The sequence below is a fragment of the Apteryx mantelli genome, chromosome 2, assembly GCF_036417845.1.
Source record: "Apteryx mantelli isolate bAptMan1 chromosome 2, bAptMan1.hap1, whole genome shotgun sequence".
Taxonomy (NCBI): domain Eukaryota; kingdom Metazoa; phylum Chordata; class Aves; order Apterygiformes; family Apterygidae; genus Apteryx; species Apteryx mantelli.
This window is the reverse complement of record NC_089979.1, coordinates 8,615,907-8,635,409: the sequence shown is the minus strand read 5'-3', so window position 1 is coordinate 8,635,409 and position 19,503 is coordinate 8,615,907. Positions and strand designations below refer to the sequence as shown.

The following is a 19,503-nucleotide window of genomic DNA, read 5'->3' as shown; positions in this document are numbered from 1 at the left end:
TTGGTTTCATCTGAAGAACATTTATTTTCCTTTCAACTTACAAATGAGTAGAGCTGGAGACATGAGAACACACACTGTAAAATTCATATTTGGCTAACTGGCCTGTATCCTGGTTCTTTAGGAAGAAGATCATGTCCTCTTTTCACCTTTGTCATGTGCTCAGACAGATAGTTTTGTCACCTGAAAGCAGGCTTGCAGACTTAATGGTTGGAATCTTTCGGAAATGGTTTAAGAGTCCCAACTTGAATAGTCCTAACTCTCTTAATCCCTTAGCTCTGAGTTGTTCTGTGTTGTTTTTGGTATTAGTACATGAGCACTGCATAGATTATTGCTATGGTTCTGGTATGAGGAAGCTGCTGTATCTTGATGTTTTGTGATGACTAAAAAGGTGTCTCATCCCTGCTAGATCAGCAAGGTGAGTCATTGAACGTGGTGACTTCATTCTACCCGCATTTGAGGTAGTATGAAGAGATCACCTGAGTCTTTTTTTCTTTACTTGCAAGCAGAAAGGCAGTTTGGAGGACAAAAAAATCTCCCACATAAGTTCAGGGGACAAATGTGAGTACAGAGAGTTTTAAAACAGAAGAAATAAAGAACCTACAGAGCTTCATGGGAACCACTTAGCAGGAGGGAGTGGGCGTTGTTTATCAGGAAGACAAACTGATGTTAGAGAAGGTGAAGGGCACCTGGGAAATCAGAGAATTGTCATGGAGGACATGACAAGAGGCCCCCAATTTTGGATCTCCTTTGGGTCTAGGTTTGTGGTTTTCTTCATACTGATGCATAAGGAGAAATGGTGACTTTAGAACTCTCGTGAGAAATCCCTGTGTGTTGGCATGTGTACACGTGCATGTGTGTACATGTGTGTTGCATACCCCCACTGTGCATCTCCAAGAACAGGAATGATGGGCAAAAGCTCTGTTGAATCTACAGGGCACTCTGAGGGCTCTGCACCAGGCTCAGGGGGCAGTGTACGCAAGAAACAATAAGACTGTATTAGGCCAGGTCTCATTTGTGAGTGTACCTAGAGTCCCAGGCAAGGCTAATGCTGAGATTCTGCTGAGAATCCACTTTGGCTTAAATCAAACTGAGGACTGGGGAGGGTTGGGATCTGATGAATGTCTAATCTTGGGAAGACAACAAAAACTGGACCCAGAAATGCCCTTCAGATGGTTATCAGGAACAATGATCTCCAGATGCCAGCTTTTGGACTCCTAGTAGAGTCCTTGGAGTCCTATGTAAATGCATAGCTGGGAAGTTCCACTTCTGTGTCTGGCATTGGTGTGAACTGGAAACTCGTTGTTTCGTGGCTGATACACCAGAGGGCTGTGCTGCCTTTCAGAGAGACCTGGACAGGCAGGAGAGGTGGGAGGAGAGGAACCTCATGAAGTTCAACAAAGGCAAGTGCAGGGTCCTACACCTGGGGAGGAATAACCCCATGCACCCGTACAGGTTGGGGGTTGACCTGCTGGAAAGCAGCTCTGCGGAGAAGGACCTGGGAGTGCTGGTGGACACCAAGTTAAGCATGAGGCAGCAATGTGCCCTTGTGGCCAAGAAGGCCAATGGTCTGCTGGGCTGCATCAGGAAGAGTGTTGCCAGCAGGTCGAGGGAGGTGATCCTCCCCCTCTCCTCAGCCCTGCTGAGGCCACATCTGGAGTACTGCGTCCAGTTCTGGGCTCCCCAGTACAAGAGGGATGTGGCACTACTGGAGCAAGTCCAGCGAAGGGCTACAAAGATGATTAGGGGTCTGGAGCATCTCTCTTATGAGGAAAGGCTGAGAGAGCTTGGCCTGTTTAGCTTGGAGAAGAGAAGGCTGAGAGGAAATCTTATCAATGTGTACAAGTATCTAAAGGAAGGGTGTCAAGAGGATGGGACCAGACTCTTTTCAGTGGTGCCGAGCGACAGGACGCGAGGCAACGGGCACAAACTGAAATACAGACAGTTCCATCTGAACATGAGGAAAAACTTTTTCACTGTGAGGGTGACAGAGCACTGGAACAGGTTGCCCAGAGAGGTGGTGGAGTCTCCTTCTCTGGAGATATTCAAAACCTGCCTGGATGCGATCCTGTGCAATGTGCTCTAGGTGACCCTGCTTGAGTAGGGGGTTTGGACTAGATGATCTCCAAAGGTCCCTTCCAACCTCAGCGATTCTGTGTGATTCTGTGTGATTCTGTGTTGTCTGATTGTCTAGTTCTCCCAGGCTCTTATTTCAGCTCTCTGGAAATAAAGCAATGTTAGTAGTACAGGGAAGGAAACAGGGAGAAAAGTGCAGAGAAAGTTGAACATTAACAGACTATAAATCTTGCTAGGCTTGGCGGGCTCTAGGCTGAGCTGTGTAGTCCTAGGAAAATAAGGTGAAATTTTAACCTCTCCAAATCCTGGTGATGAATCAGCAGCTGACTCTGAGATCTGTGAATTTCCCTGCAAGCACGTCCATCATGTCTCATTCGCGTGGTTGATACCCATTCCCCGCAACACGCACCTTTCATGTGATGTTTCCAAGTTTAGTGCTAGAAGGAAAACAATGCTGTTTGGCTTGTTCAAACTTGCATTCACTCTAAACACCTCATCGCCTCTGCTGAACCATTGTCTTTCATCCTCCCTCTTTCCTTCTCAATTGTTCTCAAGAGTTAAGGTCTATGGCCATGAAAAGGTGCTTCTGGCCAAATCCGTTGACCATCAGTCTGGTGTGATTTGTTTACATGAGAATTCATTGATATGTTCTTTACCATCATCTTTCCTGGAAAAGAATGTCTTTTGTTAAAATGCAAATGAAAAGAATGCCTGTTTGCAGGCAGGGCAAGCCATGAAGTGTAACTTCCCAAGCACACCGGATTAGCTCGATCTGCAGGAAATATGTACCAATAGCATACAGTTTTGCTGTGAACATTGCTTATCAGAGAGGATTTCAGAACAGGTTACAATGGAAGGACATCTAGTTTGTAAGTGGGAAAACTGAGACACAGGGGCTTTACTGTCTTGCAGATATCCCGAGCCTTGGCTGTTGCAGTCGTCTAGCCATTTTCCTACCTCCTATGAGAGCATCCTGCAGGTCATTTTAACAGGCACTGAAAGAAAAGCCACAGATTTAAGAGGAAGGTTTTTTTTCCACCCTGACTGTGTCAGGGTGTCACAGGGATGTCACCTGAAGGACTCAACCGAAGGTATCCACTAGAAGTAATGACATATCAGAAACGGGAGAGAAAGGATGAATCAGTTTCAGGAAAGCTAATTGACTGTGCATAGACCTGTACAAAGGCATGACTCACTTGTTAACCACTGAGTAGGGCAACATTTTAGTTGTTTTATCTGCTGGTGTCTCCCAGCCATCAGGAGGACTGATGCTTCATGCTCAGTTCTGGGTACCTGGAGGGTACCTGTAGCCTGTGGTTACCACCTGTAGTTTCCCTGAACCCTTGGGCTAGGTCCTCCCTCCTGCTCTGTTCATTTCCTCCTGCAGGTCTTCACAGTTTAACTACGGAAAAGCAGAACCAGCCACCAGGAGTTCTCCCTCCCAAGTACTGCTATTTCCCCACTCCTTCTGTACCCCAAGGAGGGAGGCAGCTGCATGGGCAGCTCACGAATGGCCGCCCCTCTGTTGAGATGATCTGCAGATGTTCTCGCAGCAAGCTCCAGCCTGGACACGATGGGCTGACCTGGAAGCCTCCCCAGTTAAACACACCAGCAGTCACTTAAGACTGGGCTGCTAATGTTCTGCAGAGGGGCAATAGGCACAACTTTCGAGCAGCCTTGGCTTCTGTTACCAAATGACAGACATTTCTGTTGTCACTGGAGTGAGGTGACCGACCCAAACAGGCCAACACACCAGCTCAAATACTTTTGTCCTGTCTTGCATTCACCCTGTCTGACTTGCTGTGGACCAGCCCAAACTGGCAGGGAGCCACTTGCACCATGGCACCATGGTAAGGTAAATTTATCTGTCTGCATGGTTTTGGGTAGGTGCAAACAAGAAGGTAATTGCTGATCTGAGTTTGGATACCTCAGTTCAGTGAAGTGCCACCTGGATATTTAATTAGAAAACGCTCTTCGGCTTGACAAATGTCTTTGCATGTCATTTGGGCACCCCGTATGAAGCACGCTAAGGAAGATCAATCCATGCAACTCCATTAGTTTCTCACTGGGGTCAAAGGTTTTCTTGGCACGTTCTGTGGAGCCTAATTTCTGTTTATACTGCAGAGCACTGTGCTCCACTTATTTTTTATTTATCTGTATTCTGTGACCAGATTACTAGTCTACCTCCAGCAAATGACAAATGGAAAACTACTGACCCCATTTTTGTGAGTTGTCTCCATTGTGTTTACTCTTTACCTTTGCCTTCCTGACCTAGCCAGGCTGCAAGGCTGACTGCATATTAACTGACAGAGTTAAAAAAAAAAAAAAAAAAAAAGATAACATATGAAAATATTATTCTCTCTTGTCCCATTAAGGAGCTAGTGCTTTTCAGGCAGCTTAATAAATAGTACTATAAACCTAGGGCTGTTTTTGTGGTAGGTGGCTTTAATTAGCATTTAACAGAGGCCAGAAAGAGATAGGAGAAATTTAAAATCAGTGCTGGGAAGCAAAAAGCTAATAACATCATTGCCAGGTCAAGATAGTTCTTCTCTCAAAAACAACCACAAAATTTGCCCTGTGGAGTTCCAAATTTGTTGTTTCTTGATGTTTGTGGTCAGGCTTTTTCAGTTCACAGGAAGAAGATGTCCATCTACCCATCCTTGCATTCTCCCCCCCTCCCTGAACCACTCCCTTAAAATCTGTTGGCATCCAGCTGTGTGCTTTCAGACTCAGCCAGCATCACCGAGAAGACCACAGAAGCATTGCTACTCTCAATTACTTTTATGCTCCTGGCTTTTACTTTAGGTATTCCCATGTTCACAGCCTAGTTATTTGCTGGAGGTGATGCAGGTGAGTGGAGGTTTTGGGGCAAAGGCAGCCCTAACCGTGAAGATGGAAGCCAGTTAAAGAGAGAAGCTGTAGTGCTTCTGCTGGGCAAAGAAGAGTTAAACCTGGTAAAACATGTTGTTGTGAGTACTCAGAAGAGTGGCTTCTGAATATGTACAAAGTTTTGGCATGGTGAACTGTTTCCACAGTCACTTTAAGAGCTGCATTTTGAACACACACATAGCAAAGCAACCAGACATGGTGAAGGCTGGGGGAGAAATTTGCCAGAAGGAATCAGAGCAATAAGGTGGGAAGGGGCATGGAGAGGTCAGTACATCCCTTTCCCTGGAAGAGATGCATAAGAAGATAGCAATACTTTACTTCCCTTTAGTAATGTTCCTTTTTAGATGTCCCAGCACATTATACTCAGCTGATTTACCATTGCAGCGCTCAGAGATGGACAGCACTGCTTTAGGTTACACATGCAAAGACGCAGTTGTTGACTTGCCCACATTCACACAGGGGGTGATGACAAAACCAGGAACAACAGTCCCATGTCCTTCCCTATGGAAAGTACCTGATTCAAAGCTCACCGTATGACAAAACTGATTCACTTCCTTGCTCCTCTCTCAGTAAGTGGAAGCACTGGGACAGAGTGGGGGGAAGATGTATCCATAGAGCAGATAACCTCCAGAGATCCTTTCTAGCCCAATTTTTTTCTGTGGTTCTATGGAGGCAGGTGGGAAGAGAAGGATGACAGAAAGCATCAAGAGAGCATGCAAAATGCTTGGAGGGTAAAAGCCTGCTGGGGCATATGGGGAGAGGCAAACCTATAGAATGGTGCTGAAGCCAGGAACTTGCCAGACTAGGCAAGGGAGGACAGGTCTGCACTTACAGGGGTGATTTATTTTTTTCTAAAAACACTTGGATTTTCATTTCTATGTATCAACGAATTTGGGATATAGCTGCTTGTAGTCAAAATGGCTACCATAGGAAAGCCCTGTTCTGTTGAGAGAACAGGTGTATTTATTCCCCATCCCAGTAGTTACTTATTAAATGAAGATAAAAAACAGGCAAGTATTGCAAGGGAGGAATAAATAGTTAAACATACAGGTGATAAACATCTGAGTTACTGATTAACTCCTGGCTTTTGTAACCCCAGTGGTTCTTAAGATGGTTTACTAGGAGACCAAAACACAGAGTTGTTCCAAAAAAAGGCCTCAACCTTTAATAACAAATATTACACTTTACCTCTTCTTTCAACACGTGCCCCTGTGCTGTGACAATGAGGACAGCACTGCCCTCTATTGATGGGAAGAATTCAGACCTGTTTTCATGCTTGCAACATTAGAGCATAAATGAGTCCAAAAAGCAAGAGAAATCCATGTAGGACAAGATGGTTAGTGATTACAAAACATAACCTCTTCCACAACGTGCAACAAGCACATTGAGAGAGACTAGAAGGAATAATTGGCCTGCTTTGTGATCTGCCCAGGACACTTGTTATGGACCAGCAGCTGGGACAGCTGAGCCTTTGGTCTCAGTATGGTCATGCTTATGTTCACAGGTGAAATCTGGGCTGGAATGGAAATGGGAGACTCGGACATTTCAAGAGCAGTCATGGTTAGTGAAAGCAATGCAATATAATTGGCAGGCTGCAAAATGGGATGATTCTCATCTGTGAGCAGGAAAGAAGAAGAGTGATTTCAGATGTCTTCTTTGGCTTCTTCTATCTGGAGAGGCTTGCTGCCCCTTCTGTGCCCAACCAGCTCCATTCAGTCTGGAGTGTCACCTCAAGCAATATCTCTCCCTTGATGTTGTCACTTGTTATTGCAGCCTGTTACTTGGTTTAACTGAGAATGTGTTTGCTTGTTACATGTATGAAATAAAGACTGAGGAGAAAGGTGGCAATAACCCCTGTAGCTAGGGGTTCATCTCAGCTGCCTGAGAAGCTGGTTCTTCTTTATAATGACTGGCTGGTGTGTCCTGAACTCTTGCAGGAATGTGAGGAAAGCCCTGAATGTGTGGTGTGAATGCAGCATTACAGCTCTGCCTTCCAGAAGAAGTCCTTCCAAAGTTTAATGAAGATGTCTAAGTAATGCGATGTGAGTTCAGTCAAAGTTGCTCTGGAAAGGAACTGATCCCACAACACCCAAACCTTTGCTTCACTCAGAGGAGGTAAATCTGAAGAAAGGAGCAGAAGCTCCAAGCACTGCAAGCGCAGAGACAGGCCCTCCAGCTGAGGAGGACTGTCAGCACTGGTGGGAGCATAAAAGATCCACCATGGAGAGCCGAGCCCAGGAGGGCCTCCAAGGTCACCAAGGATTTGGGCCACTCGGGAACCCCACCTGCGTCTCAAGGTTTAAAATCTGCCCTGTGAACGGAGCCTGAAAGGATGCAGTTTTCTGGTTTTGGCTTTAGTTTACTTCTGCTCAGTCTCTGTTAATACCCCATGCTATTAAGCTGAAAACAACAACAGCCATTGAAAAATACCCATCCTTATTCACTGCTATTAGCCGTCACAGAAGGCAAAATGTCCACTGCTGGGACCGGCTCATTCTGCTGCTTGACCTACCTTTGCTATGCACTGCTTTAATTTTTTTCTTAACAACTTCACAGTAAGGCTTTATTTTCCAGGTCCTAAACAAACAGCAGGGTGCACGCTGAACAATAGTGGAGAGTTTGGCAGCACACAGGTTGCTCATCTGTGCCAGAAAAGCTTCTCTGATGGCCCTGAGTTCCTCTTTTCCCCCCTCTGCCAGGGGCTGACATCAGGGAAAGAAAAAATACAATTGAAAGCCATCAAGAGTAACGTCCTGTTTATTTTCCTGCTGACAGAATTCTTTTCAGAACATCTCAAAAACGGGAGGGGGGAAAAATCAGAACAAAGACATGTTGGGATTTCATCAGCTTTTAGCAGAGAAGAGACTAGAATCAGGACCAAAATACAGGACAGGGACAGGATAAATGGGGCTGTACATATGTCATGTGTCTTTGTCTATGCTGCTGCCCTTCTGGGAGAAGACCATAAAGAGCAGGAGAGGTTGCTGTGCTGGAACCAGGATAACGTAATCTGTTAATTGTGTTTGTTACCATATTGCAGTCTCCCGTGATTTAGTTATTGCCCTTGGAACTACCAAGCAAGAGCAGTGCTAGCGCTGGCACGGATTTACTAGGGGAAAAAAGAGGAGATCTGGGCCCCTCAGGACCAGTGGCAATTGCAGTTTGCCCTTGTGTCAAATGATGTGATTGTGCAGCTGCACAGACTTTTCCTTGGTATTTAGGGTGAAGTTACACAAAATGGGTGATTCAATCCAACGTCTCATTGCTGCCCAAAGGGGCAGGTCTTGCTCCCTCTCTTTTTGCCCTCTCCTCTTTCCCTGCCCATACTCACGCCACTGCAGTCTTGCTCTCTTGCAGCAGGTCTGGTTTTCCTCGACTGGGAAGAGGAAAGAAAAATTAAGTTTCAGAGTGGCTGGAGCTCTAATACTGTAGATAAAACTTTTTTTTTTTTTTTCTGTTCAGTAAGCCATTTGGCTTAAAACCTGCTTCTTTAGCTGTTAACAAAGAAGATCCTAGGCTGTTCTTGTTCAGTAAAACCATTTTGGCTTAACACTTTTTGCTCAATTCTCAGGGGTTTGCTTGCTCTTGAACATCCCACACGTTTCAGAGATGTCTCAGTTCTGTGAAGACCACACCATGGAGGTGAGGAAAATGGGGTGGTCTCTGTGCAGACATGGTTCACAACAGGGAAATTGGAGGCCGGGCACCTTGTTCCTGACCAGACGATCTCTGGATTGCCTCTGCCCCCTCCCACAGTGGAGCTTTGCCTCCTCTTGTTGCCACCATGGCGGGGTGACAGCTTATGCTGTTCCCATTGCTCTAATTGCAGCTTCTGTCTCTGCAATTACAACTGCTGTAAATAACATCGATCGATAACAAACTGACGAGCAACAGCCTTCCCTGAGGCTACTGCAGGGAACAGGGTACCAGGAACGGAGTAGGGGGCTTTTCAGCTTTCAGTTCACTACCTCCTATCTGGCCAAGGTCAATGACAACCAACAGCCGGGACCAGCGCTGGGCAAACACGGCGGGGACCTCCCACTGCAGGTCCTGCTGCGCTCCCTGCTTTGCCTGACAGCAAAGCATCCGTGGGTCTTTGCCAGGCTGAGCTGACGCACTGGAGATGATGGGGAAGGGAAGGTGACACGGGAAGGGAACGGTGAACCTGTAGCTCTCTCCTGAGGTCAGACTGATATGGATTTAATTGGGGATGGAGTCACAGGCCAGATGGGGGAGTTTATCTCGCTCCCTCTCCCTTCCCCAAAGCAGTTCAGGGCTGTCTTACCACAGATTGTTTTATAAGTGTGCTATTAAATGAACAGAATTTTTTCTGAGAGGAGTGATCCTTTCTGTACGAAAGGGGGAATGAAACCATGAAACTGCATACCCTTTGATATAGCATCTACACCCACCTCCTCAGCAAAACTTTTAAGCTGGATAAGCTACTTTGCTAACCTGTGTACCATGACCTGCCCTCCCTTACCTATCCCCATTTTACATTCAGATCATTTTTTTCTTTTTAAAATTATTTTCCAGCACAAATCACTTTCCATTGTTCCAGTCCAACTGTCCAGTGGAAAAGCAAATGCATGCAGGATTTACTTTTCATCTCTCCTGAGTGTATGGAAGAGAAGAAACGCCAGACCTACTCTCTGAGCCAAAACTAACAATATCTGGTCAACACCTGCTCTGTTCTGGGGAAGAACAGTGTTGGTGATGGCAGTAAACAGGGGGAGGCTCTGTTCAACCATTGCAGGCTGATCTTTTCCACAGCCAGGAGTCATCATAGCCTGTCATCAGGTTTGGGCTGTCTTGGGTTGTGTCTATCCTGATAAATAAAACAATGTCCAGACTGAAGCACTGGCCCACAGTTGTCCCTTTTGTTTAACTGCTTGCACATTTGCTGGCTTGGTTTTTGTCTGGGACAGCAAGCACCTTCCCAGACATTTCCCATGAGTCCGTAGCTGATACTTGCAGCTAAAAGCATTTGCTTGTGTAGATGTGAGCTGGGCTCTCTCACTTAGCATCAAAGCCAGGGAAAAGTCCATGACTTGTTCTATTTGCTGGTACAGACATCACCTTCAGTGCTAATCCAAACCCACTGAATAAAATGGAAATATTTTCCAGTGACTTCAGTAGTCTCTGTGGCATGTCCTAAATTGAATTCAGGCTGACATGGGATCTGATCAGACCAGCATCACGCGAGCAGCTTTAGACTGATGTCAGTGGAACTGTTCGTATGAATTTTCATAAGAAGTTAGCCTTGCAGGGTGAGGACCTTCTTGGAAACCAAGTCTGTGAGCGATATGTAAGGTATGAGTTTATAACTATAATCATGACACAGTCTAGTCAAGGTAAATTCTAGAATGGATTTGGATAATGGTTAATACCTGATCTACAGAGCAAGAAAAACTCTCATAGCATGAAATCTATTAAACCCATGCTTAAAGCAGTCTTGCTATACTGTCTCTTGACAGAAGTGGATTCTTTCAAAAGGGAAATGGGCCTTCATAGTTTTTCCAAGGAACTTTTCACTTCGCCTCAGTGCTTTTTTGCTATGTTGTAAAACCAGGTGTTTTTTCTTTCTCTCTAACTTTTAAAATTCTTCCCCCACTGCGAAAATTTTGGAAGGGGGAAAAACAAAAAGTTTGGGAAAATATGTAAAAAAAAATCCAGACCCAAAGGTGTATGTGGAGATGCTATCTATATCTACCTATATATGTATGTATGTTTGTATATCAACTAGACATAAGATAATTTCAAAACTTATCATAAACGATACTTCTTTGACTATTCCTGGTAACATAGTAGACATGCTAACCATTTACCTAGGTTGTAAATTCTTGGGGATGGGAATCATTTTTTGTTCAAAGTTTGTATATCTCCCGGTACCGTGGACACTCCATTACTGAACCTCCTAGAAACTCCTGCTATAACAATGAGGAAGAAAACAGTCTTTTTCTCTGTTATCTTAGCGACAACCTGTCGCCCTTATGCGTGTTTTATGTGTGGTAAGATTTATTAGGATGCTGTTAAGAAGCAGCAGAAATTTTGACTGGTAGAGAGCTTTGGCTGGGTCTTTTCATTCCTGGCTACTGAACAGATCAAATACCTCCGATCAAGGCCCAGGTTCCCCCATGCCAAACATCACACATACATCAGATAAAATTCAGGCCCAAAGAGTTGAACAGGGAAAGGATGGCAGGGTATGGCATTTCCATAAATGCCACATGACATTTTCATAAATCCATAAAATGTGGTCCAGAAAGTCAAATCCATGGAGAAAGAGATGCTGGGTAATGCCAACAATGGCAATTTATTTTGTGCTGGAATGTAATGGATAGTTCAGCTGACTCGTGTAAATACAGTTTACAAAGCTGATGAATTTGTTTTGTTTAGGGGTTTGGTTTTGGTATGTTGTATGACTGCAGAGGAGAGGACAGTCTGAAGGGGTTGTAACCAAAGGAGACAAGTAGCTGAAAGACTAAGAGCTAAAGCTGTTTTGTATCAGCCTTGAGGAAACCCTTGCTGTTGTAAGCACATTAACATTTCTGCTCTTCCTGCAAAATACTGTCTGTCCTGAAACAGCTGGATTCTGGAGACTTTTTGCTGATGGGTTTAAGGAAATCTTTCTGTCTTCTGTTCAAAGCTCCACAGTTCCAGCTGGCTTAATGGAGCTGTTCCACTCCCAGAGAGACATCCTGCCCACACATAATCCCAGTGCTGCAAACAGACACAAGAATACTGATTTACAGAAAAATGCTGCAAATCTGAAGTTCACCAGAGATTCCTAGAAACATTGGCTGAAAGGATCCTCTGGACGTTCTCTAGTCCAGGTAAGAATCCCCAGTGAGAGATCATATTGGCCATGGCTTTGTTTAGCCAAGTCTTGATGTCCTCCAAGGATGGAGATCCCATCACTTCTCTGGCTGACCTGTTCCCTTGCTGCAATACCCTTCTAGTGAAAAAAGAAGTCTTTTCCTAATGTGCAGTCTGAACCTCCCAAGCTGCAATATATGATCTTTTTTCCTTCTAATGACATTTGTAATTATTAAAAAGAGTTTGGCTTGGTTATCTTTACCTCTCTTCCTATAGTCGTAGGCTGCAATTAGGTTGACCCTTAACCTCCTCTTTACCACAAGAAACAAATGCAGCTCCTCATGTTGTGTCCACTATGTAAAGACAATGACAGCCTGAAGGTGGGGAAAAAGTTTGAAACATAGGAGCAAAATAACCGAGATCATCAGAATTCCGACCTGGCCTCAAGTTGGCACAGGACTGTCCTGGGTTAGAGCAGGGACTTCAAATCCATCACAGATCCAAAGGAGCTTGGATGTGAAAGGTTTAGTTTTGAAGCACTAATAGGCTTGATGGTCAGCTGGGGTACAACCTCAGCACTCACCTCCCTTATTTATTGGTGCATCCATGCTGATGAGCACTGCCCTTGATGTATAATCCCCTAAAGTGAGCCAGTGTCTTGGGAGCTGTGTGTAGGAGCAAAGACAACAAATCCAGGTGCTGAGTAGCACTGGTCCTTCTCAGAGCTGCAGAGGGATGTTGTGCCTTGTCCATCACAGTCTTCTTGTGGCTCATGTATCTGACTCATGTCCAATTCAAACAGCATTTTCCTTGACACATTGCCCACTCCTATTGCGGAGAACAGGGCACAGGGTCTACAAGTACGCTAGGGACTAGCTGTGACTTAGCACTGTCCTGAGATGGTCCGTACTGCTTAAGTTTTAGTGTACTCCCCCACACAGCTTTAGCCCATGGCATCTCATACGCTCCCAGAGAACACCCAGGCTCAGCCTGGGGCACAGCACAAGCCAAGAACTGTTCCTGAAAGGCAGTATGGATCAAGCCACCCCAATATTTTTAAGACACAGAGAGTTCAGCTGTACAGACATACTCGATCGTGTGCCTGCACCCTTGGTCTCAAAGAATGGGACTTGACATTTTATATAATAGCATAGCATTGCCAAAAACTTGCCTACTCTGTTAAACGACAGCTCCCAGCTAACTGCACTCTCAAGCACTCCCTTCACACCACCTCCAGGAATACAACATATACATTCAGCTTTGTGCCATACAAATCCCACTCTAATGGGCTGCTGCAGCATCCTCACATTATTTCATATACCTTTATTTAAAATATAATGATAATTCTTGTTTAGATCACAGGAACAGCACTTGGGATTTAGAGGAGAAGCAGGGTTAAGTTCTCTGCAGTGTAGATATGGTCAGTCTGCCAGAGGGAACTAGTCCTGAGTGATGTGGGTAATACAACCCCCAGGAGAAGATGTATCAGCAGTGTTGATGTACCCATGGGAGATAATGGTGGGTGAGTTGTTTCATCCTGAGACTGGTGTCCAGAATTGGTGAGGTGAGCATCACCACTCTTTCCCTTACAGCAAAAGAAGCTGTGGGCAAACAGCTTAGCCTTACTCATGCACATGTAGGTGAGCAGAGTCACCCTAATGTGTTCTAGCTGCCCCTAAAAAACACAGGTAAATTTTTAGTGACCTAGGCAGGATTGTTCTCAATGGGGTGTACACTCACAAGGGAAAAATCTCATCACAGGGACTCAGCACACCCTTCCTCTACTTGCTTTGGGTTTACTACTTGTGGACTGCTTGCTATGACTAAGGCAGAGCTACAGTGACACTGAAAAACAAATGAAAGCTGTGTGAAGCAGTAGTGGCTACAGCATCCACAAACCAGGCTAGTGAATTTTGCACTGGCCTGTAGTCCTGCATCATCTGCGGTCAGTTGTGAGGATCTGGCCAGTGAAGTGGGAGTTGTTGGAGTAGGTGGAGGACCACACTGGCCACACACATCTCAGAGATGGGCAAAGAATAAGAATAACAAATAAAAAAGATGATGATGGAATGATGAGGGGGCTATGAAAATATTCAACAGAAGAGATGAAATGGAACAATTATTCACTGTATCAATATCACAATATTCAAAACTTGGATTGCCTAATGAAATGATCAGATAGTAAATTTAAAACTGAAGTTAGCAGCTGTTCAAGTGGCACATATTTAAACCATGAGACTCACTGCCACAGGATACAATGAATACCAAAGGCACAAATAATTAAAAAAGAAAATGCCCAGACCAATAAATGACGAATAGGTTCAAAAGGGTCTTCTGAATACGATGATTTAACTACAACCTCTGGCTCAGGAAAGCCCTAAACCCCTGATTCCCCAAATCTGGGAGGCTCTACCAAGGGAAAGATCAGTCTGGTCATATTCTTTTACTCCTTTCCAAACAACAATGATGGGCCACTCTTAAGAGACTTGGTTGGATGAACCTTCATTCTGGTCCAAAATGGCCATTCCGATGTTCCTTGCTGTTTAAGCAGTGCTGTGCTGATGTCTACTGGCAGAGTTCTGAACTGAAATCTAATTTCACATTGATATCTTCCTGTTTTGTGGAATCAGATTTGATTCACTCCCAGTTTTTATTGAAAAATATGGACATTTTCTGCAGGAAGTGTCCTGTCATACCATGTCATGTTCTTGCAATGATACAAGAAAAAAAAAAAAAAAAGTGAATATCATGCTCTTCTGGCCTGGCAATTACATCCAGGGGAATTTTTAAACCCATATAAGTGTCCAACCTCTCTTATCCTCCCAGAGATTGAAAATCACATGAAGGACCTCTAACCTTTCAAAACTATCCTGAGTGTCTGTCGTACCACACTTCCTTCCGCACGTGGGCATTTGAGAGGCTGAAGATCCCATATAGCTTCAGGATCTGTGGAACATGTTTCTCAGCCTCCGGTCCAGAGATGAGGCAAGGGCAGGCCAGCCTGCATCAGGCTCTGGGTCATACAATTTTTTTTCCTGGATGAAGGAAACCTGTTGTAGGGGCATCTTGTGCTTGCAGAGCTATTAGTCTGGGGCTCCCATGGGTATTTGAGTCGGAGGTGTCAATAAATCACGGTATGTCTCCCTGCAGCTAAACCTGGCAGTGGTGGGAGCATAGTTTGGAGAGATTTTTTCCCCTATGTTTGCCACTTGCAGAACAGCAATGAACTGGAAGAAAATAGATTGACTTTGACACTGCAATTAACAAAGTGCTGTGTCTTTTGCTAGATTGCCAGCAGAATGACCGCATGTCTATCCATATACAGGGACAGAGGCTTCAGTTGCTTAAGCAAAAAACGTAGTTGATAAGTCTGCTTAAAGTCTGAGCAACCCAGGCAGGCACTCCTCCAGCTCCACTTCATCAGCTTCCTGGTTTACAAGGGCTCTATGTCTTTTGTATGTAATGAGACACTCTAGGCAAACACACATGGAATAATCTGATTGACTTCAGGGTGCAGATGCAGCACTTGTACACAGTTTAAAAGTGAAGGTTGCTGAGCTCAGTCCTGCACTTGACATCCAGTCAACCAACTTCCACTAACAGCAAGAGAAACTGAATGTGCTAGACCCTTTTAGAAGACTATGGGTAGTGTTGATCACCTGAGTCTAGTCATCCACATAAACTACTCCTTGAGGCCAAATACTGCCCTGTGCAGTACCATGATGGCAGTGGCACCCTCTCTGTTCCTGTCCCAAGCAGCCAAAATAGGAGAGTATAGTACAAACCAACATTATTGCTTGGGTATTTGAAGAACCACACCATCATACGTCATTTAGGACATCATCTCACAAATGAGGGAAAAAGCACAAGGGATATTATCTCGCCCTACAAGTCTTGCCTACCTAGAGGCAAGCACCTGTGGAAAAAAAAAATCAAAAAAAATCAAAGCATTTGTAAAAATAAAGCTGCCAAAAGGGTGAACTGATATTTAATCGATCCTCCTCCTCCTGTGGTGAGAGTCTTATCCATCAGCAGTAGAGTACCTGGGCTGTTTTAGATGCAGTCCTGCTCACTACCCTCTCTGGCTGTTCTTGCACTTCCCAATGACAGCACAGACTGTGGAATAATTGGCCTGTGACTTTTTTCCTTGCTAGGGTAGTTTTCTTCTGGATCAGTTCACAAAGCTGTAATCCCAAGCTAAAACCCAAGGAAAACTGGCTGTTTTTGTTGAACTGCAGCCATGCTTGCCCTGGGGAAAGGCCCGGCAATGCCGCGGAAGGCACATTTTCCCGTGTGGGACAAGTGTGCTGAAAATGGTTGGACCGTTTTGCACCATGCTCAGGTCTCTTGGGACTTGGCAGATGTGGTTCCTCCCGCGAGGAGAGTGGCAGGCAGCTTGGGGTTCATGCGAAGGGGTGCACAGGATGCCGGAGCAGATGAGGGGGGGATGCTAGTGTGCCCCAGCCAGTGCCATTCCCTGATAAGGTTTCATGCTCCCCTGCAGCAGAGAGATGATGTGACGTTGTATAGTCACCCAGCAGAGCTGTTGCAGAGCCCAAGGCAGGAGCCAGGACTCCTGGGTCCCCAGTTGACATCTGGCCAAGTGGGCCATGCGGCTCCCCCCTCACCAAGGCTCTCGAGCACAACTAAGGCATGGTCATACACTCTGCTCCCAATTAGCAGCCAAATAGGGCTCCTGCTTTCATTGAATCCAGTTAATTAATTTGCAGTATTGATTGTTTTCTGCAACATACTTGTCTCTCATTTAACATCTGGGTGCTACAGCTGAGAGCAAACGAATCCAAAACTATACAAGTTAATTATACTGGTAGCATAACATGCAATTCTTACTATAAACAGCTGAGTAGCCTTTATGGTCTGCAAAGGATCCTACCCAACCCTTTGATCTGCCATAACTAAAGCTTTTTACACCTCTAGATAAAAATATTTGAGCATTACCACATATCCCAGAGTCCAGAATATTTGTTCCTGGCCAGGGAATTAAATTTCAAAGAAAGAATAATTGTCTTTTATTGTAATTAAGACCATTGCTACAAGATCAATACAAAAGACAGCACATGCGTAGCTGGGAGTGTCATTGCCTCTCAAAGCAGGAGAGAAAAACAGTAGGGATAACTGAGCACTGATGCAAAAAACCCTCAGGGTGTGAAGCCTTAAGGGACTTCAGCTCCCTTCTCATGCTTCCCCATCCCTTCCATGATCAGCGGGCTCCCACCTGCAACTCTCAGCTAGGCTTCATCCAGGTACCGAAGTAGACAGACCTGGCAAAAAGATCCTGAGCGTTATGTCTGTGAAGATGCAGCAGTAGTGGTAGGAGGCAAGCGGCTCTGAGAAGTCCCCTCTGATGGGACATGCGCTGGTGCAGGAGGGTTATGAGCTCCAAAAGTGATCGGATAACTCATGGGAACAGGAAAATAGCACGCTCTAGTGGGGAAATTATTAAAAGTTATTAGAAAACAAATCACTCTGCTGCATTGTCCAAGTGCTCCCTGTTAAGGCGGCTGCACCTTTGTGTCTCTGTCCAGTTTTTCTCCCCCCCTTCCCCATCTCCAGCCATTTATTGCATCCTTTGCTTCTTATGCAAGGAGAAAAAAAAAAAAAAAACAGATCAAAAGCAGCTTTCCGTGCCATATATATGCCCAATATTTCCAGCTCCCTGGTCACTCTGAGATTTTCCCAGTACAGACTCCATCCTGACTCTTATTTAGAATCATTCAGGAAAAATACATTTTCCCTGTGTTTCTTACATACCTTCAATAAGGGCTTAAAGTGAGAAATCTTGCCAAATTCTGCCCCCTTCCCCACTCTTCCACCCTCGACCAGCCTAGGGGGACAGCACCTTCAGTCTGGGGCGATTTGTCTTCCAGTGACCCAGCACTGGGTCCTCCCGTGCGGGTGGGCTGCACGTGCTTGGCACACCACAAGTGTGTGCCTGGTGCCCCACATGTATGTCCGCGACGGTGTGCAGGGGCTGGTTGCACGGGTGCAGGGAGGATAAACGCATCGGTGAACGCAATGGCAAGGAGCCCGTAAGCTTGGTAATTGGATTCCCTTGGGTCCTTCCCTCCTTCTCCCTTCCCACTGTCACCCAGTGGAAAACTCCATCAATGGAGAACTCATTACTGGCTAAATCAAGACACTAATCAGATATTAGTCGTAGCCATTAATGAAACAGATAATGAGGCACTTAGATCCCCAGCTCTGACTGAAACCAGTTAATCACACTTCACTGCTCAGAGACCCATTAATTCTGTATACATGCAAATATTTCCCATTCCTTTGCTTATTACAAGAAATAAAAAAAATAACATTGCTCCAGCTTCATTTACTTATGTCTGTTGGATCTCCCCACTTAGCTGTAAAATCACAGACCCATGGGCCAGACTCGCAAGGGGTGACAACTAGCAAATCTTCCTTGGCCCAGGAGGAGCCGTCGTTGAGGTAGCTACCACTGGAGGGACGGCACATACCTTTGGGGAAGGAGGTGGTATGCCGACACAAGGAAGGAAGCAAACACAGCCGCAGCAAGGTAGTGATTACTCATTGCCGCGGCTGTTGGAAATGGAGGTTTAAAAAAATCATTCCAGCTCCTACAGTAACAGGAGTTAAACTTCCACTGGAACTTTCACTACGAATACAGAAGAAGCTTCTGCAAGAGCATGTAAACTGCCCCTGCCTGCACTGCTTCTGAAGAAACTCCTTTTTTAATATTGTTTTGTTTTGTTTTGTTTGGATCATGTCATTCCTGCTAATGGTAAGTGGTAATCTTACCTGACCCCAATGGGTTAACCGCGGGATGAGAAATTGGGAAGAACAAGTAATTGAGTTAGCTTGGTGCAGTTGCACTCCAAAGACTAGATTTTCTCACAGGTGGCATTAGTATTACCTGCTCTTAGACTTAGGAAAAGGTCAAAGCACCCTTTGAATCCATACACATCTTTAAGTCTCTAGCTTATTTTAATCTTGTGTTCTAGGGTATACATGCTCAGCCCTAAGGCCTGCTCTCCTGCCATGCTGATATGAAAAGCATCCAGGACTTGCGTTCTGAGGAGCATCTCTGAACGATGCTTTGTTCACATGTTGCCCAAACACTGGCCTAATTCAGTCCCGGCCCACCTACTTTGATTGACAAAATAAATGGCTAAAACACTTCATTTTGTTTCCAAAGGTTTTCTAGAAGTTCTACAGACTTTATTTTTATTTAGCCAATCTCGACCTTTACTTGCGTTTATTTCCTTGTCTATCTATTCAAATCAAAGCCTCAAATGACAGAGCCTGTCAGCTTGTAAAACTTCTCTCCGTGGACATCTCTCCAAAGTCCTGACCATGAACCTTTGGTCATCAGTCATTCTCATCACCATGCCTGTGAATCCACTGCTGCCAGCTGGAGGCTTGCCACCTCACCAGCTTTTCAGCATGCTTGCTGAAGCCCTCTGCATGCCTTCTGGTATCTGGTGGTGTGGCTTTTGGCCTGCTGTTTATCACTGGAGTCTCTAATAACATGGAAAAAGTAACAATTCTGGGGACTGTCCTGTCTTAGTAGGAGTATTAGTGTCACCAGTCTGGCCAAATTCCCATATGGATATGTTGATGTTCTGCTGACCAAAGGCTACCTTGGAAACTCAGGAGCAAAGCAACGTTACACTGTCTACAGAAGAAAAAATAAACTGAAAAGGTAGAAATTTACCTCTGCCTAGGAGT

The 19,503-nt window shown here is 45.1% G+C and overlaps 1 protein-coding gene across 3 annotated transcripts in view; it reads right to left on the bottom strand.

The window, feature by feature from the left end:
• Nucleotides 1-7,718: 7,718 nt before the first annotated feature.
• The window catches only part of ST3GAL1 (ST3 beta-galactoside alpha-2,3-sialyltransferase 1), an 89,515-nt gene continuing 77,730 nt past the window's right edge, over nt 7,719-19,503 (bottom strand). Inside the window, exon 7 of one of the 3 annotated variants that reach the window (XM_067290133.1) lies at nt 7,719-8,338. In XM_067290133.1, coding sequence (XP_067146234.1) covers nt 8,222-8,338 — 117 coding nt within the window. In that variant the 3' untranslated portion in view covers nt 7,719-8,221. Of the gene's footprint in view, nt 8,339-16,857; nt 17,227-19,503 lie in introns of those variants that run through there. The other 2 variants (XM_067290134.1, XR_010883266.1) reach the window with 2 other exon arrangements.